The sequence below is a fragment of the Uloborus diversus genome, chromosome 9, assembly GCF_026930045.1.
Source record: "Uloborus diversus isolate 005 chromosome 9, Udiv.v.3.1, whole genome shotgun sequence".
Lineage (NCBI taxonomy): Eukaryota > Metazoa > Arthropoda > Arachnida > Araneae > Uloboridae > Uloborus > Uloborus diversus.
The window spans coordinates 59,553,815-59,577,454 of NC_072739.1; the positions used below are offsets into that span (position 1 = coordinate 59,553,815).

A 23,640-nucleotide genomic window follows, 5' to 3' on the forward strand; every position below is an offset into this window, starting at 1 on the left:
GTGACGACTAATTAAAAAACGTGACTACTAATAAAATTATTTCTACTGAACACTGGCGAAAGAGTAATTCTACTTAGCTTCGCCCTATATTTATCAATCACTTAATTGCTTATTTCAAAACATTTCGTTATAGTTAAAATTTCCGAGTTGAATGGTTTACTTACCTTAAGTAACGCTGCCATAAATTACCTTCGGGGTGGGGTTTTTTGTCACAACCGCCTTGATATGTATATCAGGGTGTCCCAAAAAATGAAAGTTGATTTTTCAAGTCGAACAGCCTCTTATATTTTTCCTTTTATGTCAAAATAAATCTAAAAATAGTTTCCTTTTATTTGAACAGCGGCAACTAGTGCCTATTGCGCCTGAAAGTAAACCAGCTTTGTGTACTAGGCAGAATCCTTTTTTTTTCTTCCGGAAGTTCGAAATTTCATGTTGGTTAAACATTGCCCCTCAAACCCCACATGTACCGAAAAACATTTATGCAAATTAAAAAAAAAAAAAAAAAAAAGGTGTCCCGCAAAAGGTCTAAAATTTAAAATTTTCTTTAAAAATAGATATTTTTCTTTTTTTTTAAATATAAGATAAATTTTAAGAAATTATCCAGCTGAAAAATTAAAATAGTAAAGTAGGTAGTTAGCGTTAAATAGAAATATTTGTTATCTTGCAATATTTAATCTCCTACACAGTACACAAAGATATGGATTTTTATTATTTATTTGCATTATTTGTTTATTATTCAAGATTTCTAAGTAAGGGAATGTGGGGCAAAGTGTAATGGTGAAATATTTACTGTTTTTAGTGCCACCTATCTGGTAATATTTTAATTATGTAGTAACACATGTAATCTATTCCAATCAAGAAAAAGAAATCTGTGAAGATCAAGGAATATGATAGTACAAGCAATCTTTAAAAATGGATTCTCGTGTTTATATATTCTCGTGTGTAATATTTTGTTGCGTGATAAAAATTATTTTTTTTTATAAAAAATGACAAAGTTCTTACTATTTATATTTAAAATACTAATTACGTTCTTCAAATATTTGGTGTAGCATTTGTTTATTTAATGTTAAGTTAATTTTTATTTTGAATGTTTAGTACAATTAGTCAAGTGCATTCAGGGGAAAGTTATAGCTCAATTTTTTTACATTCCTTTGCTTAATAATTCACTTATATTCATTCATTTATTTATTTATTTATTTATTATTTTCTTCCCGCATTTTTTTCTCTCACTTATTGATTAATTATTTTATTCATTTTTTTTATCTTCCTTATTTATTCATTATTCTTTCATGTCATTCATGTGATTATGTCATATATGAACTGTTTTATTAGAAAAAATTTCCTTTTTCAGTTTTCCCCAAGAAAAAATATTGAAAAATTTCCACTATTTTTATGATGCATATTTACTGCCAAAATATCAAAAGCATTATTTCAATAAAAGTTTTATCACAAAATTTATTCTTCTTTCTTTAAGTACTGTAATTTCCCAAACAAATTTCTATTTTTTTTCATTTTGAAACAAGAAGTTCCGTCCAAAACTAAACGCACCTACTTTCACTTGTACCAATATCGATTTTCTAGTATCTGATCAATATTCTCAAAATTATCAAAAATCGCAAATTTTTTCAAACGTAACTTTTTAACATTTTAACCTGATTTCTAGATATAAAGTATACTTTGCTAATCTGAAGAAAGCAATGCATAAAAAATAAATAAACGAAAAAATAAAGTAGAAGCACCTTTTAAACAAAGCTGCTAATATATTTTTCCATCCATAAAATCTTTAATCACTTTTAAAAGGAAAAAAATTAAAAAAAAGACTGAAAAAATAATAAGCTCATTAAAACAAATACATTACGTCAAAAAAAATCGTTTGTTTTTACTCTGATGCCAAAAATAATTTAAAAAATTAATAAATGTACTTCTTTACTAATAATAAAACTCAAAGTCTCTCTGTCTGGATATCTGTATAGGATGTTTGGATCTCTGTGACGCGCATAGCGGCTAGACCGTTCGGCCGATTTTCATGAAATTTAGCACAAAGTTATTTGAAGCATGAGGGTATGCACTTCGAAGCAATTTTTCAAAAATTCGATTTTGTTCTTTTTTTGTTTCAATTTTTAGAACATTTTCCGGAGCAAAATTATCATAAGATGGACAAGTAAATTACGAAATTATCATGACGTGGAATGGGAGAGCGAATGAACATAGCCAATTGGCGAGAAATTCGTCATCCATTATTTGTAAATATACAGGCTAACCGAATGACCTTTTAATTTTCAAGTACGGGCAAAGCCGTGCGTGTACCACTAGTTCAAAATAATTAATAAACAACAAAATGTCTGCTTAAAAGAATAGTTTTTATAAAACGTCTGCGTATAGCCTTATGTGGAAACATAAAGGATTCCGAATTTCTCCGCCAAACACTGAATACATAAACTAAAACTTAAATGTTAAATTAGAAACAAATCATATCAAGAATATTTGTTTCAAAGTAAAAACCCTGACTTAGGAGTCGGAGTTAATCTCATTTTAAGGTAACAGAGTCAGATTCGGGAGTCGAAGGATTTTAATTTAAAGACTCGGAGTCGGAATCGGTTATTTTCCTTAATTTCCGCAACTCTGCCAAAGTTTGCGAAGTCAAGTCGGCCTTATTTTGGGATAAAGTGACTAAACTTTCCCGAATCAGACTGTTCACTCAAAAATTATTGGGGGGGGGGGGATACAGACCGACAGACATTTTTCTCCATCTCAGTACTCTATACTTTCGAATTTTTAATTTTTCGATATTATTTTATTTTTTTTAATTTATTTTTTCCTTTTTTTTTCTTTTTATTGTTTTTCGCGATACTTTAAAGATGCATTAAGCCTTCTTTCATGCTTTTTTCTTCCTTCTTTGACTTTTACTAAAAAAATAGGGAAAAAAGTAAGTTATATTAACTTTTTCACTTTGCCCCACATTCCCTTACGAATCATGGAACACTCAACACAATTCACAAATCACAAATAGTGAGACTAAAAACTTGATCCAATGGTTTTTCCTCCGTGAGCTAATTTTTCGCTCCTAACGCGTGTATACAATTCTTGTGGCCATATGTGTTATTCTAACATCCTTGTCATACTTTAAACTTATCATACAAAAGTAAACATTTCATGTTTAATTAAATTCTAATTTAAATTTCATTAAAGAAATCTTTATTTTATACTTTTTCTCTCGTCACCTGATTAAAGTTTTTAGTTGTCAACTTATAAGCACGCTAACCCAGGACATGTTTACAGAAATAAATATATCAAAAATATGCTCGCTGCTCCAGAGACAATAGTTCAGTTGCTCCCTCGTGGAATTCTCCTCCCCCTTTTATACAATTAAGTCTAATTTCATTAGAGTTAATTCTGTAAAATTAAAGTCTAATGCAATTACAATTGCAATAAAGTCTATTGTCTTGCTATGCCAACAAAGCTTTGGTACGAAATTTAATAATACATTTTGAGAATGTTGACATAACGTTTAGCAATTTTATTCATCAAATTGAAAATCTCGTATTTATACTTCACAAAAGTAGGTAAATGAATTACTTTAAATTACCTTCACATAACGCTGTGTACTTTCATGTCTGAAAAGTTGCTTAAATGAATATATATAATAGTAAACTAAATTATTATTTTAAGTATGGTGAAACTATCATCTATCTTGCAGTCAAACAAAGGTTCTACGATGATATTGCTTCATTAATTTTTGAAATAACTACGCAATTAGGCTCTTTGAGAAAGTTTCGTTCAAAAAATTCTTCATGAGGTTCTACGACGGATCCACTAACACTTTAATAGAACCATTATAAGAAATACACGAGGCAGTAAGAAGCAAAGGGGTTTAGGAGAACTTTTTAAAATTTGAGCAAAAACACGTTTAATGTTCAGATCTTAAAGTAAGCTTTCATTATTACTTTCTTTTACAAAAAAGGAAGTATTGTATTCGCGAAAAAATTTTCACTCAAAAATCGCCCTTAATTTTCATTTTGCTCACCCACGAATGAATGTTGAGGTTTTTTTTTCGACTCGACCACACGTGGATCAGTGCCAAAGAAGGTATAGACACGCGAAATATCCATTTTGACGATTCCCGAATTTCTTACAACGAGTTTTCTCGTGACATCTGTATGTACTTATGCATGTGCGTATGTGTGTCGCATAACGCAAGAACGGTATGTCCTAGAAAGTTGAAATTTGGTACGTAGACTCCTAGTGGGATCTAGTTGTGCACCTCCCCTTTTGGTTGCATTCTGGTGTTTCTAAAGGGGTCTTTTGCCCCTTTTCGGGGGGAAATCATTGTTAATCACTCAAGTGGTGTTATAATTTGGCGGACACTTGGCGATATATCGCCAGTCTTTCGGTCGCCAAGTTTTGTTGCCAAATTGGCGACAAATTTGGCGATGTTTTTTTAAAATCTGGTTTGAATTTAGCCACTGTTGGTGATATTTAGAGAGTAAAGTATTGAATCACATTAAAATTACCAATAATTGGAAAATTACATTAAATTGGAGTAAAAGGAAGTCATGTGAGGCACACATCAGCTCGTTTTTTTTTCTAAATCCTGCTGTATAGCAGCATCTACCAGAGCTACTAGTACCATACATTGTCGTAAAACAGAGGAGAGATTCTCCTAGCATTAGCATTGATTAGCTCCTTTTTTTTAATTTTGGCACTTACATCCCTTGACTTCTCACATGTCTACTAAGTTCAAGCCCATTTTATAAATTATTGAAAACAAGTAATTTGTAAATTACATTTTTTCATGATAATACGACATCAGAGTTAATATTAGCAGCAAAAAAAAAAAAGTTAAATACAGTATTTTTTTCCTTTCGAAAATCTGAAAAGGTCAATCTTTTACTTCAAAGCTTATGATCTTCAAAGGGTTAGTAAAACCTGATTAAGCATTCTTTAATCAAACTTCATTAGGAACTTTTGAACAAGGTTTGAATAAAAATCTTTTAATAAGTGTTAATGAAATAACCTTCCAAAAAGTTACAATACTGTCTTTTAATTTTTATTTATTTTATTTTATTTTTATTTATTTATTTATTTTTTTGTTATCGGCTCATTTAGGACATTTTTAGTAAAACTCGGTTGGGGTTTTTAAAAAAAACTACGACTTCATTAAATCTCCTCACATAGGGTTTTTTTAATTAACGGTCAATTAGAGCTTTTAAAATATGGCTCGATGAAAGATTTTTTAAGCAATTCCAATTTAGAAGTACTTTATGAGGATTGGTTGCACACTCTTAGAAGTTTTGTTAAGATCTTCTTTTAATAATGCAAGACTCAATAAAGTCTAGTTTAATAAGGCTCGAGTAAATGAGGCTCACCAAAATAAGTATAATAATGCTTGTTTTTGAATTACACTCAATAAATTCTTTAATATGACAATATTCTTTGATTAGATTCGATTAAGTCTAAATTAGTTACGTGTAGCTAGATAAGTTTCCTTTAACAATGTACGATTTTAAATCCTGTAAAGAGATTCCTTCGAAAATACTGCAAAATGATTATATTGTCATCCTCAATACGGTTCAATTAAGGCTCATTTCTTGAGTTGCGTCATCGTAGGATGCTCCACTACTTTGGTTTAGATTTCATAACTTCATAAAAAGTGGTCTAGTTTCAAAAGATAAAGGATATTAAAATAGAAATCTTTAAAATGTTTGCTTCCTTACCAGAAGATTTTTTAGTTAAATTTCATTGTGTTTTTCCACTGAGTCATCATTTTTTTGGCTTCAATATTACTCTATACTGCTGTGGGCAGGTAACTGCAAATTTTTAATTTTAACTTTTTTTTTAATTTTTAATTTTTAATTTCTTAAAATTTTGTTATTATTATTAGTTGTTGTTATTATTATTATTATTATTATTATTATTATTATTATTGAATTTTTGTCAACTATTGTACGTTAGCTTTACTGCACAAGATAGCTCATTTGGATAACTCTAAGAAAAAAGTGCGAGAAAAACCGTCTAATTCCAACATTTCCCTATTGTTAGTATTGAATTCCAAGTGCGTTTCTTCAAATGTCTGGAAAACTAATTTCTGCAGATACTGCCGTTTACCGGACCACAGTATACTAAACTTACCATTTTTTCACTTTAAGTTTTTATTAAGTGGATTTGTTTTTAGATTTTCAACTTGCTCTATAAATCTTGCTGTTCTTACCTCTTTTAAGATCTATTTACATTAATAATCATAAAATTTTAAATAACCCTCACCGGCTCCAAATGACGCAAATAATCTGTCGCGTCACTTTCCAAATATTTGTCCCGAAGCTACATCATACCGTTTGCAATGATTATATAAAAGTAAACATTTATTATCATTATTAACTGCCCAAACACTGAAATACAAATCTTGCGAATGTAGCAATCATAATACATTTAAATTCGTTTCAGAAAACTAATAGATTGTTAATGAACCAAGATACATTGATCAACACAAAATTACATTAATGGATTGTATTACTAAATTTCGTATACAATAATATTCAAATTCAGCGTAATTCCTAATGTACAACTGTTGACTTGTGTTCCTAATTAGCAATTTATATTGTACATACAAATTTTCGTAGTTTGTGCTATGGTTGTCTACGCAACCCTGGTTTTAAATATTTTAATACTCGCAGCTGTACGAAAATTTTGAGTTGTTAAATGCAAGGTAAACGTAGTGATTTGAGGGAAAAAAATAACCTTTAATCGCATAATCTGAAGTAATGGGGTCGTTTCCAAAATTTTAAAAGTATTTTTTTCTGAAACAGCATTCTTAAAAATAAAGGATCTGGCCATTTTTTTAAAACTTGTTCAAGTTTAATATTTAAAAAAAATTATTTAAATCGGCGCGCTTTCATTGTTTACGTTTCTGTCGTGTGACATCACAAATGATGAAATGCCATTCAGTGTTGCCATTCATGGAGAAAAATATTTAATTCGCGTCTTTACTCACGTGTATTTGCAACGATATGGATGATAGCAAGCGTAGAGCGCATAGACTAATAATAAGAATAGACCGAGCTATGGCAACCCTTTTGCTGCTCATAAACCAAACCATGTGACTGGTGGATATCCTAGCGACAGCGGGCGTTGATCGTAGCAGTCGATCAACGGCCGCGAGAAATAAAATAAATAGAATTGATGGAACACGGAAGAATGATCTTTTATGGAGTCCGATTTGTAAATTTGTTATTCTAAGTTGTAAATAGTTTGGTAATGTAGTGAGTTTTTCGTTTAGATAGTACTGTGCCTTTTCTTTAGTCAATTTCAAAAACTGTCTAAGCAATTAAAGATGCAAGCGGCCAAAAAGAATCGGCAAAAGGTAAGATTTTTTCCTACAATTTCAATTAAAGACACCGATTAGTACATTTTTGCGTTAACGCAAAACGTTCACGCCATTACGTTCACGCCAACGCTGCCGTAGCAGTTCCCAATGAAATAAAAGTTACTGAAAACTGTGATCAAAAACTAAATACTAATGTCAAAAAAATGCATAACTAAAAGAAAAACAGTTCAATCTCTGCACCTGGAAAAAAATTATAATGAAAACACATTACGTCTTAAAATACATGTCGGGTGCCAAACTATAGATAATGTTGCCATCTAGCAACCATGATGGCATAGTTTTCGCCAAGCCTTCCACCAGTCACATGATGTATCCATGAACCAATTTTTTCATCAGCAAGTCTGGGAAAGCTCGGTCTATTCTTATTATTAGTCTATGGTAGAGCGCAATGTTAATTCGCTGCTTGATTACCATAACGTGGAAACGTAGTAGAAAGATGCGGAAAAGTGCATCATTTGTGACGTCATAAAGACCACGCCTTTTTTTCAAAATCGGACATTTTAAAAAATTAATTTAAAAAATAACTGTTGAGAAACTAAAAAACATTTCTGGGTCCATGTTATTTTTTTTAATCATTCTATCAATTTCAGCGACTAAAAGTAGTACTTTTGACTGAAGGAAACAACCCCATTCCAAGAGACTTATAATAGTTTCTAAAAACTAAAATCCGGATGTCGAACGGAAAGCGCAAAATGATAAAAATCAACGTGATCTATTGCAACAAAGAAATGATTATTGTGAATCAAAGAATTTCTTTTCATATTCTATGTTCTTTCATTATTATACCGCTCTACCCTGCCCTTTCCCCGATGTAAACGCTGTTTTTGTTCTTTTTTCAAAGGAACTTAGCCCTTTTGTTTTTTAACAATAATAATAAAAAATAACATTATCATTATTATTACATAAGTATGTTGTTATTACTGCTATTGTAATTATAATTATTGTTGTTATAATTAGTATATTGTTATTATTGTTGTTGTTGATGTTATTATTACATGAAGTATGTTGTTATTACTGTTATTACTATTGAAATAATTATTTTTGTTATTATGATTATTATTATTGTTAGTTATTATTATTTTTAAGAGTAGTATATTAATATTACTAAGTTTAATATATTATTATTGTTATCTTTAGTATGTTGTTATTATTGTTATTGTTATTATCTTTATTACTGTTATTATCTTTATTACTGTTATTATTATTGTTGTTATTACTATTAAGTTTAGTATAATATTATTATTTTTATTGTTTTTATCATTAGTTAATAAGACCAATATTGATTATCATATTATAATTATGTTATCTATAACTATTATTACCGTGTTTATAATTGTTAGTTAATAATACCAATATTAATTATCATATTATAATTATTTTATCTATAATTATTATTACCATCATTATTACTATTAATTGCACAATAAGATATTATAGTTACCTGCCTTTGATTTTGATACGAAAGGTAGGTACTGACTGGTCGTCCGACTGGTACGTTCGAAAATAAATTCAAAGATAACAGACTGACTCCCTTGTGGTCATTATAAATGAAAAAGTTAAAAAAAATGTGTCAAAAATGGCACTGCGGATTTCAGTAGAAACGTTCAAAAGTCTCGTTCAGCAGAAACGAGAAAAAAAATCGATTTTTAATTTTATTTTTGTAAAACTTCAGACATCTTGTAAAAAAAAAAAGTTTAACAAGTCACTGCCTTTAAGTTTTGCACGTTAATTTACTGTACATATCTGTAGAAGAAATGTTTCTTAACACCACTAAGAACGCTGGGAATTTTTCTGAAAACAAATCAGTGTTTTTTAACCATATTTTAGAAATTTTACAGTCAGAAGGAACAGAAGAATTTATTGAGAAGAAAACGTTATTCAAGAGCTCTAAAATTTCCTAAAAAATTTAAAAGAAAAATAATAATTTTTTCTTAGATTTTCAATTAAGTTAATACCAATTCCTGCAACCAGTAGCGCAGCTAGAAATTAACTTCAAGGTGAGATTTTTGGTCATAACCGCCTTCATTAAAGCGATTGCATTAGGATTGGCAATATGTTTCTAATCAAGAGTTTTGTGAGGCGTTTTGATTGCAAAATCTACCGCCGCATAAGCCCCTGCCCGCAGCCTAGATTCTAGTCAAATTGCAGTTTTGAAAATTCATAAGATAATAAAAATAATTATAATTAACTGCTTCAAAACAAGAACAATCATTCCAGTGATTTTAAGATAATTATTTTCCGCACGATTACAAAATACTTTTGTGAACCTGAAAAGTTTTTGAAAGTTTTACCATGTGCTTCTTCTAGTGGCGCCACGAAGGGGGTGGTCCGCCCCGGGTGTCACCCGTTTGGGGGTTACATCCATAGTGGGATTGCAAGTTTTTTTAAAAACATGACGCTAAAATCCATTTTTAAGACTACAAATTTGAAATCATTCCTGGGAGGGAGGACACTCGGACTCCCCTTACTCCCCCACATCATGGAGCGAATATTATACTCAGAATTAAGTTCATATTGTCAAAACTCAGACCTATTAGTGACTTCCGCTCAAACTAAAAAACTGAAACCCATTATTTTCTCCTGTGTTTGAGATAGGTTTGAACTAATTAAGGACCCATCAATTTCATACTCTTTTTTAGGCCGTGCAACGGCTCTACACATATGCGTCTAGGGGAAAGTTGTATGAAAAGCGTTCATAGTTTTTATTTGTCTTTTGTACATTAACATACTTAAAATTTCATAAAACCACAAATGAAGTTGCTTCTGAAAATTGTGTGAATTTCATGTTTTCATAGAACATTAACACTTTTTTTCCCGTTTGTTGGGGGCGATGGGGGTAACACCACAAATTACCTCCCCGGGTATCACCCATGATCGTTATGCCACTGCTTCTTCATTTCCATACTGATTTAATACACTCACTGTCCAATGAATTAGAAAACTTTGAGAGAAACTTCTTGCCTTACTCGCACTGTGCAAGGATCTAGATGGAGGTAACACGATTCTTTGAGGGTAAATAAACAGCCATGCGATATCTAGATATACTGGCAGTTTAAGCGCACCCTTCAGTGTTGCATTTTTATCCTGATGGCAACGGATACTTCATGGACGATAATGCAACTATACATCGTTTCAGAAGTGTTGAAAATTAGTTCGCTGAGCATAAGTCTGACTTCCAACCCCTTACCTAGCCACCGCATAGCCGAATCTTGACCCCATAGAAAATGTGTTGGATATGGTGGAAAGTCGCATCCGACAGAACTCTCCTCTTCCATCTCATCTACAAGATCTAAAAAGTCGCATCCAGAGAATATATGGTATTCTCTGGATGCAAATGCACTCCAGAAGCTTGTAGACTGGATGCCCAAACGAATCACGGCAGTTATCCGTGCAAAAGGTGGTCCAATAAAATACTGATCTTGGGTTTCTAATTCATTGGCCAGTAAGTAGTTTTCCCATGATAATGAAAAGTATTTATGTTTTTTACCACAATTGAAGAAAAAATTATAACAATGATCAGCTCAAAGCGGAGTATTTACTTTTTCTGTTAAAATCATTTAAGTAGTTTCGCAATGGAGGTATCACTGCTCAGTTTACCAAATTTCGACACCGCAAAGTGCGTTCCGAAGCTGAAGTTGCCCGCTTTCGGATACAAGCACCTTGACCTTGATCATTTCTAAGGAGATGACTTTTATATACAGGGTGTTCCGTTTTAACCTGCAATACCTTTAATTTCGCAACCGTTAGTCCTAGATGGATACTTCCAATTGCGAAAATGTTCAAAGTCAGATGCAGAGATAAGATATTGAAAGTTTAAAGCAAAAATAAAAACGAGTCAAAAAATACAAAATTTAACTTTTTATACGGGCCCTAAGTCCCCTAACTGATATTTAGAGAAATAATCTTCATTGAAAACTATTACTAACACAAAAAACTTGACATTTGTGCGACCAAAACTCAAGGAGATTTTACAGTTTAAAATTTTAGGGGACCATACAGAAGATGAGATTGGAACTAATCGTTCTTTCGGAAGAATGACAGGTCATCAAAGAAAGAGAAACAAGGTGTTTATATTTTTCATTGCTATTCAAAAACAAATGCAAATGTTATGCCGTGATACTCAGAAACACACTACAAAACAACGAATAATTTGAAAAATCACACTTTATGCAAATATGTAATTTTAAACACTTGTTAACCACTATATTTTCCCCGAAATGGTGTTATTGACGGTGAGTGAAAATTTGTTTAAGTCACAAAACGCTGCGTTTCATATCTCGATGGATATTGGTCGTACTAATTTCAAACTTTTTGAGATGGAATTATTTTTCAATGGAGATTATTTCACTAAACATAAGTTTGGGGCTCTGGGGCCCGTATAAAAAGTTAAATTTTGTGTTTTCGACTTATTCTTACTTTCACTTCAAACTTTCAATATCTTAACTTTGCATCTGATTTTGAACATTTTTGCAATTGGAAGTATACATCTAGGATTAACGGTTGCGAAAATAAAGGTTTTTTGCAGGTTAAAACGGAACACCCTGTATACATACGTCAAAGTCAAGGCACCTACCTGATCGAGAGGGCGACTAAAAAAATTGTCTTGGTCCCTAGTTATTTTAGAAGCCCTGTTGCACTGAATTCACCTATAAACTCTAAGAAATAATTTTCCTAGAGCCTAAAAATTTTTCCTCTCGCCTTAGAATTACGGTTTTTTTTTTTTGGTCTCTATGCACACCCATGGAAATGTAAACGCCTAATATGCAATCACATTGGCTTAAGCTTCCTGATATGCTTCATCGTCGTTACAATTACTTAATTTTTCTAAGCTTTATGTATCATGACTGAAAAGTACTCAATTGGAGTTTTTTTTTTCCTCATTCTTTAACCTACATTAAAACTATACAGCTGGAATTTAGAAAAGCAAGCAAAATGTAATGAATGCGTTTTCAATTAAAAAGCTTATACAATTTAAACTTCGGGCTGAACCGTCTTTGCTCCGACTCACTCTCACTTCTTCAAGCAGGAATATAATAAAATTTGCCCACTAAATGTATAAAAGTAAAGAGTTGAACCAGATGCACTCATTTAAGTAGTTTAATAAATACAGGTTGATAAGCAAAGTTTAATCCACATCGTTTCATAAGCAAAGTATAATAAGCAGTTTAATAAGTATAGGTTAAATAAGCAAATATTATTCAGCATTTTAAAAAGCATAAAAAATAAACAGTTTAATCATCATGGACAAAGTGTTTCAAGCAGTTTAATAATCATAAGTCGAATAAAAATAATTCAGTTTAGCATATTTCAATAAGGTGTTTAATAAGCACAGGATAATAAACATAGTTTACTCAGAATAGTTTAGTAAGTAATGTGAACTTAGCAGTTTAATATGTTAATAAACATAGTTTACTCAGAATAGTTTAGTAAGTAATGTGAACTTAGCAGTTTAATATGTTAAAAAACATAGTTTACTCAGCTTCAATTAGCAAAGTGTACTAAGCAGCTTAATGGATTAATAAACGTAGTTTAATCAGCATAGTTCAATAAGCAAAGTACTTAGCAGTTTAATAGGTTAATCAGCATATTATATAACAAGAATTGTTTAATCAGCATAGTTTAACGAGTCAACTGTACTAAGCAGTTTCATAGGTTAAATTAGCATATTATATAATAAAAATTGTTTAATCAGCAATGTTTAACGTGCAAATTTTTGAGCATAGTTTACTAAGGAAGGTATATTAAAATAGCCCCTGACTGAAAAGTTTGATGCGCAGAGAGAATTTCTTCACCAACATTCAAACCGTCGACCCAGATATTTCCATAACTGGACAAACCGCATTCGGAATCAATCACTCATTTTTACGATCATCGATTCCGAGTTCGCGGACGGGCCAAATCCACATCCCGTCATGCATCAGCACGCGGGGGGCGATAATGAAGAGCCCCCCCCCCCGGGTGGCCCTAGGGATCCGCCTTAACCCTCGCCGCCTTAATCTGCCTGCAGCATCGTTAGTGTCAGTCGGCCCGGCCAGGCCTCTCCATCACACACCCGAGTGGAATGGGGCCCTCGGGAATCAGGGCCCCGTGCCCGAAACGAGATTTTCGTCAAAATTAAGCAACTCCTCTGCTCGCTAATCTCTCTGGCGCTCTCCGAAGAATTCGTTCGGGAGGTTGAATTTTCATGCTTGAGAGCCGGGATGCTTCGCTGCCGTGTGCGGACGCTTGTGTTTACGGGAGGCTGAAGATAATGACGGGATGCCTGTCACTGAATAAATTTAGTTTCGGAATCATCTGAACTAATCGCTGCAACAGGGATCTTTGGGTTAGATTTTATTGTCTAAGCGACATTTCTTTATTTTCTTGTTGTCACTAGAAAATAAGAAATTTGCGTGATATTACGTACTTTTTCTTCTTTCGAAATTTATTTGTTTTTAATAACATTTAAAGTATCGCCTTTCCATATTAGTTCAGATAGTCATTACGAGATACCTCTAACTGAGTAAATTCAGTTTCGTAGTTATCTTAACTAATCACCACAACAGGGATCTTTCGGTTAAATTTTACTGCCTGGGAGACTTTTCTTTCGTTTATTGATGTCATTAGAAAATAAACAATTTGCTTGTTGTTGTAATTTTTTGTTTTCTTTTTATTTTTTCGTACTTTATTTGTTATACATTTCAGTAAATAACGTTTTTAAGAATCACTTTTCCTTATAAGTTGAGGTAGTCATGACGAGATGTTTATCACTGAAAAACTACTGTTTCACTATCATCTTAACTAACCGCCACAACAGGAACGTTTGACTTAAAATTTTTTTGTCTGAGAGACTTTTGTTTCGTTTCTTGTTGTCATTAGAAAATAAACAATTTGCTTGCTATTATAAGCTTTTTTTCTCCGACCCTAATTTGTTTTAATCTTCAATAAATAACCTTTTTAATACTCCAACTTTTGAGCATAATTCAGTTAAAGGTATTGTAGGGTTGGTTGGGTTAAGTGGGACCCCTTTTGAGAACAGTTCCTTTTTGAAACTTCATACAAAAGTTTTGAAACAAAAGGATTTAAATTTATTGTCTTATTTTATCTTGTACGTTATTAATGAACTGATGTTCATCATTACTTTCTAAAATAATGCTTTAAATATTCTTAACGATTAAAACATTTTTTAAAAAATCAGATGGGTGTCTCACTTACCCCATTATAAAGGGTAAAGAACTCGCAAGATTTTTTTTTTCTTTTTTTTTTTTTTTTTTTTTGACTAAGTGATATCACCTAGAAAAAAAATCCACAAACCCAAATATATGCAAAACCAAGCACTGTGATGAAATTTAACATGGTCAGTGCAAAAAAGTTTGAAAATTTTATCCATATTTCAGTTTTAAGGGGGTCCCACTTCCCCCAACCATCCCTAACTTAGAACTTTTAGTTTCTACATTGCTGCTACATTAAAACACATTGTTACAAAAAAAACACTAATTTAGAGTGTTAGTGAAATTTGTCTCAAAGAACAAGCCTTAAATTCAATCATTAGGGGGTCCCACTTCCCCCAACCATCCCTAACTTAGAACTTCTAGTTTCTACATTGCTGCTACATTAAAACACATTGTTACAAAAAAACACTAATTTAGAGTGTTAGTGAAATTTGTCTCAAAGAACAAGCCTTAAATTCAAACATTATGTAAGGAAATAAGTTATTGGCGTTGTCTTCTGGCATTAGATTTACACCTATATTTTTAATAGGAATCTTACCTATCTATCTATTATTAACTATTAGGATTTTCTTAGTTTCCAGATTTTTACTATATGGTTATCATAATTTTTTCTTTAGGCATAAGGATACTGCTTTTATCCATACATTTTTTTTTGGGGGGGGGAGGTTTAGAATTTTTCTCTACTCTTTATTCATTAATATTTTTCCTATCGCCATTAACTGCTTTCTAATGACTAAGAGAAAAATCTTAAGATTTTCCCCTTAGTAATTAAGGTTTTCTCTATACTCACCGTGATTTTTTTTAGACATTAGGCTTTTACCTCAACTACTAGGATTTGTTTCATTAGTCATTAGATTTTGCAATAATCATCAGGATTTTACTCTTAGTCATTACGTTTTATAAATTACTTACTTTTAGAATGTGTAGGTAATTATTTTTAGAATTTTCACCTCTTCCCACCATCTTTAGCCTCTTGTACCTATGAACTCATGCTCATTGTGTCCCTTTATAAAGGTAGTTTTCACTCTACCGAGAGAGCTGTTGTTATCACAGACGATTTTTGCATACCATATGAATTAAACTCGAAATTAAATCTCATTTTCTAATTTTCATAAATCTCTGCTCTTTCGAGCATATTTCGCTCCTCTTTGGTACTTTTTTACTATAATACAAATGTACCAGGAAGTCCCAAATGAAATTATCTCCAGGAAGAAGCAAACGAACTTCCCCCAGTGAGACTTGCCATTCTCTTGCGACTTGGAGTCAGAGCGCCGTACCATGAAATTTTATTGCATTAAATTCAAATAAAAATGCAAAATTTTACAGAGAAAATCCGCTTTTCATCTTAATTTTGACAGTAGCGTTTCCATTATAGCATTTACTTTCTCATATTTTGATTCGGGTAGAAATTGTTAAATAACATTATTTTATGAGTAAAATTTTGTCCCTCTTGTATGTGTTCAGTACTGTGTGTCACACCTTTTGTGCAGTATTTTAATCTGCTCCAAAATGAACGCAGTATGGTGGTACAATTTTCAGATGACCTTTTTAAATACACAGTACCTCGCTAATTTTATAGATAAGTCAAATATTAAATTTCTGAATTCATTCTTTTTGATTATTGAAATTCTCCTCTAATTGAAAGATATGTTCAATAGATTAAATCTACTTGCTCTGAAAATAATAAATATCGCTTGAAAGACGACAACTTACTATACGTCTTATTAATTTGTTGATAATTATACGTCGTCGGAGAAAAAAATTGATTTCACAGCATCTGATTATTAAACAGTAAACGTCATGAAAATCTGTGAATAAAAAAATAATATATCGTTTAAAAGCGATAAATGAAAAAAAAATAAAGATGAATATGCGTAGTTAAGCAATATATATATATATATATATATATATATATAACAAAATTTTGACCACACATGAGTTTTTTTTATTTTTATTTTTTTTTATTGTTGAAAACAAAACAACAAACTTTCTGTTTTGTTTTCAACAATTAATCTTAACTTTCTTTTTCATTGCTTCAAAATTAAGGCAAGAAATATCAAAATTAAACTAAGTATGATAAAAATATTCTTCAAAGTACTCAGATTCAAAAGTTTCAGAATCCTTTTAATTATCTTAAAATTTGTTTTGAAATGAAAAATGCTTCTGTCGAAGTACTAAAGTTTTAATTAATAGTATACAGTATATTTTTGTTATTAAATTAAAATATGCCTCTAAAACTGATTATTATGTAACTTAAATTCTTAAATTATTTTTATGCATTAGCGTTTAGTTAGGATTTCCGTTTCAGGAACAAGTGCAGTTTTATAACTGTCGCAATATCTTTCGAATTTTGCTTTCTAAGAAATTTCGTAATGTTAAATAAAAATTCCAAGTTTTTTTCTTTTTTTTTTAATGCTATGTGAATATTTTATAAGTTCCAAAAATCAATTTTCAATTCTTTCAAATATTTTATTCTTTGAAGACTGTTGAATTGTTTTTAGTAAAATTAAACTTTAGTAAACTGATGTAATCCCCGACTCCCATTATGTACGAATATAAATATTTTACACAGGTAACATATACGTTAAAAATAATTTTGCAAACTTTTTTTCTAATTTGTACTTTTTTTTAAGTTAAAAGTTTTGTAACCAATAATAGAATAGATCCTGCTAATGAAGATTTTTAAATGAACAATTTTCATAATTATTTCACGAGTGTTCAGTAAATAGTAATACAAAACGCTCACGAATATTCGAAGTAATTCGAAGTTTATTTTATTAGGAGGCTAAAGTGCCTCAGAGGCTATGAAACTCCAAACGCCAGCTTCCCATCCCTAAAAAGTTGTCGAGATTAAAATTGATGAAAAACCGGCAATCTTTCCGAATTGCCACTCCGAAATCTCGGAATACATTCCGTCTTAATTTATACCAAACCCTCATTGAATTTGAAGACAACTTACGGAGCGTACGTATTTGCAAGCACACAGGCTATGAAAGAAGCATAATGTTAAAAAGCTCACGTTTCCCAAAAAGAGAGGGAAGTATTAAGGAATAAGCCTCATTTTTTGGTCATGAGTTTTGTTGGAATGCAAGAGGCAGAAGTGCTCCAAATGAAATGATGTCTTCCCACCAACAAGTGCGGCTCAGAAATTCACTCACCGAAAAGGGAGGTTTGGAAGGATGTGAAGACATAAAAAATTGCTCGGATGGAATAGAAAAAGTGCTTTATTCCCATTTCGGAACAACCCAATCAAATTAGTGGTTTTTCAGGAATGGCGTGGATTTTGTGAAATCCGTCTCACAATGCTCTCGAGCAAATCTATCTAGGCCGCCAAATACAGCGGCATGACGTAACGTGCGAGCCGAAAAAAAGGTTTTGAAAAACACCGCAGAAATGAATAATGTACTGAAAAAAACGCGTAAGTAAATAATAAAAATGTATAGCAGGTTTTCAGCGTGTTTCCCTGGTGAAATATTTGCATTTGGTCGAGATAGGAGCTTTTAAAAACTTGCTGCGACACTGTCATGTTTTATTAAAATTACAAATTAGTATTACTAAAAATCTCTCTGAAAAGATAAAAGCAAGTAAAAATATGAGAAAAAAGCACGTACTGGAATGTATAATTGATTTCTTGAGCCAAGAAAGTCACTAATATTTTTATAAGATTTTCTCTGTCAAGAAAGCGAAGTGAAATAAAGCAAAAAGAATGGCTGAAGAAGAAGTACGCGAGAGGGGAAAAAATGGCGAAAGCGGAAGCTGATAATAAAGAAGGAAGTGGCATTTTACAGGCACAAACGCCGCGTTCATGAATAGTTCATACGGATTAGAGACTGCAACTAACGAAATTAAAACTTTTTTACGAAGTCTACGTAATTATGCAGCATTTGCGACGCACTTACTTCTTCCTGGCAGCTAAAAAGAATGCGAAAAAAAAAGTGTTCCATGACGGCGAAAAAAAAAATGGCGAAGCCGATGGTACGAAGAAAATCGGAAGAGGCGAAGGTATCGCTGCAAAGAAGCGCTAAAATGATTATACGTTCTTTCCCAGCGCCAAGTTTAATCCAAATTACTGATGAACATTGCCGAATTAGATTTTTTTTTACAAGCTGCGCTTTCCTAACGACGTTATCTGCCGCCTTTAATGTACCTAAGAAGCGATGCTGCTTCTTCTTGCTTAGTCTACTATTCTCTTTGTAGTCGGCCATATTAGCTTCCCGCCAGAATTAACGTTTTCGTAAAAGCTTTAAACTGTTTAAGTAGACCGAGAATAGAATTTCCGCTAAGTACCTCACTCCGATCAAGAATTAGAATAAGCGCAAGCAACTCAGAGCAACAAAAACAAAAAGGGAAAAAAGTCTTTTAATTAAGTATAAGAGAAGAAAAAAAGAGCGCAGATTTTTTTTCAAATAGAAAATTAAGCCTCGGCAGTGTTTTCGTCATTGCATAACGAGATGATAGCCAAAGAACATTACGGTTCCGAGTAAAACAACTCCTAATAGAGTTTTTTGTCATAGTCTGTCATTACAACAAATGTGCGAAAAACGGAACGGTTAATTCGATTGGTTTTTTAAGAACTGCAACTTCAATTGCAGCGTGAGCATCGATAATTTGTGGCAAAATCAGTTTTTGCCCGCTTTCTATACCTCATTAATTAGCTCATTTTGTTTCTTTGAAGGAGTTTTTGCATAAATGCAAATTTCTTTATGCGTTTTCGTTGCACTCGTAATTGCTTTTTAATGCATTGTCGGCTGCGCCGTGATTTTGTTAGAACTTGCGTTTGTGAAAGTGTTAAAATTTGGAAGAATTCATTATGATGTAAATATTTTTTTCTGCGTTATGAATCTTTGATAATTTGTTTGGTCTTCTTCATAAATTATGTATTTGTCTTCATCTTGCCGACCAATTACAATGCTAATAAAAAGGCTTAGGATTCTTCTCTCGCGTTTGTTTGCTTTGAAAGTTTTGACGAAAATAAGCCAACACCTATTACCACAAGACCTAAATACGTATTAAATATTTAATCACTATGCAAAATTTAGTAATGGATGCGGAGAAAAAGTGTTTTAACCTGGGCTTCAAACATTTTTTTGGATAATCACACGAGTAGATTACAAATCATATTAAAATTCTGCGGAACGTGAATTTATTATTTTTTATGGGTCTTTACTTGTTTTTCAAATGCACGATGTCACTTATTTGTTTTCATGATGCTTTAAAATACTAACTCTCTGATATGTTTTCTAAATATCGGTCTTGAAAAAATACAAAGTTAGTGGAAATGATTCACTGGGTCTCAAAGAAATGTATATTTACAAGAGTGCTACGTACAAAGACGGGTGATACGTGGAAAGATTAACACATTTTCTGAATTCAGTGTGAACTTTTCGGAAACTACGCGGAAGCTCGAGACTCCTTCCCCCCCGTAAAAACTCTTCAAATATGCTTACAAAAATCACTGAAATCATTAAAAAAAGGACTATTTGAATTTTTTACATTTTTTTAGCTTTAGGTTTTTCTAAAAATAATTTTTCAGTTTTAGAATGTGTTGTCAGCCCAAAACTTTCGGAAACGGCAACCCAAAATTTTCGGAAATTTTAGATCACGAACACCACTGCTTAAAGATATTACACATATTCATTAAGTTTAAGACAAATACTAAAGGGTGTTTGAAAAATTGCACAAGATTTGGATTAAATAAATACTTTGCCAATTTAGTAACGAAAAAAGGAAACAGTATGACAGCTGAGAGCTAAGCGCTAATAAAAAAGGTGTGCCATACTTTTCGCCTGCACTAAATTTCTTACCACCCTCCCCTCCCCCGTTTTTTCTAAATATTTTTGTTAGGTTGTGATTACCAGTGAATTAATCTACATTTCTACATGATTCTGGTAAATTATTATCCTTCATCGAATGTTTCTTTTTGCCTCAAGGACAAGAAGCATTACCATTTTATAAGAGATAAAAACCAATTCTAAGTCATATTCCCCCACAACATTTTTAATGTAAAATTTTTACCTGGACTCTTGCTTCTGTTAGGTTAATTTTCATGGCGAGGTCCTCCCTCGTGAACACATCGGGATAGTGCGTCTGTGCAAATGCTTTCTCTAATTCTTCCAGCTAAATAAAAATTCAAAATGTTTCCTAATTAGTAATGTGAGATAAAACTTCCGTAGTTTCTGGTAAGAATATCAGTACTTCAATGCTCCATATATAAGTTGCTAAAATACAAATACAAAACTTCACTTGCAAGGATCAAAAGGGTAGCAAACATTTCTGACCATTAGAAAATTACATTAAAATGTGTGGTTGCTTTCTTTATGTCTAAAAACAATTCTGAATAATGGAAACCAGTTAAGTTTTAATTACAAAACAAAAATATTTTTGAATAATTAAATATTTCTGTAAAATATTATTCTGTATATTTTTGATAAACCTTTTAATGCCAGATGTAAATATGGAACATTGCTTACGATTAAATAATTTTATAACTAATGGCGAAAGTTCAAATCGTAATACTTTTCCGTAGAGTACTTTTTGTTTATCAAAATTAATCAAATTAAAAACAAATTGTTGATATTTAGTGGAAAATATATTTAACAAACAATTTTCAGAAACTTTCTCTAAATGTTAAATGAAAGCACGAGGTTTAAATAAAGCAAAATATTGAACATTTTTAAAAAATGCATTAAAATTCAAAATAGGGTAAAATAGCGAAATGAATATTTTGATTTAATGTTTGAGAATGTAGTACACTTTCATTGCAATTAATGCAGAAAACAAAAATCTGTTATTGTTTCTCATAGATAATTTTTTCCGAAATATGTAAATGAATTAAAACCCTTAAATGAAAATACGAGGTTTACATAAAGTAACAATATTGATCATTTTTAAAAAATGCATTAAAATTCAAAATGGGGTAAAATACCGAACTGAATATTTTGATTTAATGTTTGAGAATGTAGTACACTTTCATTGCAATTAATGTAGAAAACAAAAATCTGTTATTGTTTTGCATAAATAATTTTTTCCGAAATATGTAAATGAATTAAAACCCTTAAATTAAAATATAAGGTTTACATAAAGCAACAATATTGATCATGTTTAAAAAATGCATTAAAATTTAAAATAGAGTAAAATACCGAACAGAATATTTTGATTTAATGTTTGAGAATGTAGTACACTTTCATTGCAATTAATGTGAAAAGCAAAAATCTGTTACTGTTTTTCATAAATAATATTATCCAAAATGTGTAAATGAATTAAAACCATTTTTTAATCTTTAAAATAATTTTGAATCTCTAAAAAATGAACAATTTAATTTCTTTAACCTAATTTAAAAAATGAATTAAATCCTAAAGAAATAATAAGGATAGAAATAACAATAAAAAAGAAAATTTGAATTTTTGACATCTTGAATTCAAATCATGTTTTTCGCAATCACGAGTGTCTGTGCGTATATAGGCGCACGTTTGTGTGTGGGTGGGTGTGTATGTATGTGTGTACACGCGCGGGTGTGTAGGCGTTCATGTATGTAAGCGTGCGTGTGTGTATTGCACGTGTATGTGTAGGATGTGGACGCAACCTGGAGGCAATACTCGCTAGAGGAGGGAGGGGTTGGTCGACGGTGGTGCTGCAGAGGAAGGCGGGGGAAAAATCAAAAGACATCATTCAACAGTCAAATGAAAACAATAAGCAATCCGTGAGTGCTCAATACATAAGAAAATATAGGTCGAATGTTCCTTAACTAATTAAGCATTCCATTCCATTTGAAAATATTACAAATAGTAGTTAGTTACAAGAGCAATAACGCAACACATATTTAAAGTAATCTTCTATTTTTCGCTTAGCTAAATGATCTTTTGCAGCGTTCTGTTGTGAAGTAAAACAACTGATAAATATACATAGATGCTATGCATATTGTCAATGAAATCTTCAACTAAAAATAAAAGAGAGATGATTTTGCTATACAAATAACTATGCTTCAATGGAATTCTTTGAGACTATAAGGGAAGCACCTAGTTGATATAAGAAGTCATAAATGAAAAATATTCATCGGCAAGAAATAGGGATTAATTGAGTCAGTAACAAACTACAAGTAACATATTTAAATTCGTAATACACTAGCGTTTGCATTTAAGAAAGAGAAAAGTCTTCTTTATGTGCTTGTCCGTGTTTTGTAAACATTAGGATCATAAAATAATTTTGCATATTGCTCCCTAACCTTTTTTATATTGCAGCCGAATTTTGTTTAATAACACCAACTTTGTCCAATATCACCTAACTCTGTCTATTGCCTTCTAGCATTTATTGCCACTTAAGTATGTCAATAACCTTTGAACTTTTTCAATTGTCTTCTAAATTTGTCCATTGCTAAAATTAGCAAATCTGACTTTGACGCTTCATCATCGTCATTATTATTATTATTATTATTATTATTATTGTTATTATTATTTTTGATGTTGTTGTTGTTGCTTCATCGTAGCACAAAAATCGAAAGTAATAACTAAGCTTTTATCATAAGGGGTAAAAAGTTTCAATTTTATTTCTTCCGAACTTTTAGAATAATCGACAGGAACTATCTTCAGAAATATTATTTTGCTATCTATTCATAGCTTTCGTACAATAACAGTTTTCCTTCAAATAGTAAAAAAAAAATAAAAAAAAAACTGCGCGCTCATGCAAAAACAAACACAAAAAGTTCTCAATAGTTTTTTGAAACCAAGAGTACAAAAGCTTTCATTTTAGATCTACGATTGAATAAACTATTTTTTGAAGAACTTGAGACCTTAAATTCCATCCATGAAGTTTTCGAATTTCCTTATTTTGAACTCCCCGCGAAAAGAATTCCACACAGTCCCTGCTTCAGGAAACACAAATATGGACACAACACATATTGTTCCAGGGAAAGAACTCTTACATCTCAACCTGAGCAAGAGTTTTAACATTGTTCCCGCAGACGACATCTTTGCGTTGCCAACCAGCACAAACGCAATTTCGTATAGGATTCCACGAGAGCATAGAGCATGGAATTCTGCTCAGGTGCAGGTT

General features: G+C 31.6%; 1 protein-coding gene across 1 annotated transcript in view; it reads right to left on the reverse strand.

Moving 5' to 3' along the window:
* LOC129230253 (dorsal root ganglia homeobox protein-like) overlaps positions 1-23,640 on the reverse strand; it is a 59,461-nt gene that overhangs the window by 25,874 nt on the left and 9,947 nt on the right. The window contains exon 3 of the mRNA XM_054864654.1: positions 20,608-20,709. Coding sequence (XP_054720629.1) covers positions 20,608-20,709 — 102 coding nt within the window. The remainder of the gene's footprint in view (positions 1-20,607; positions 20,710-23,640) is intronic.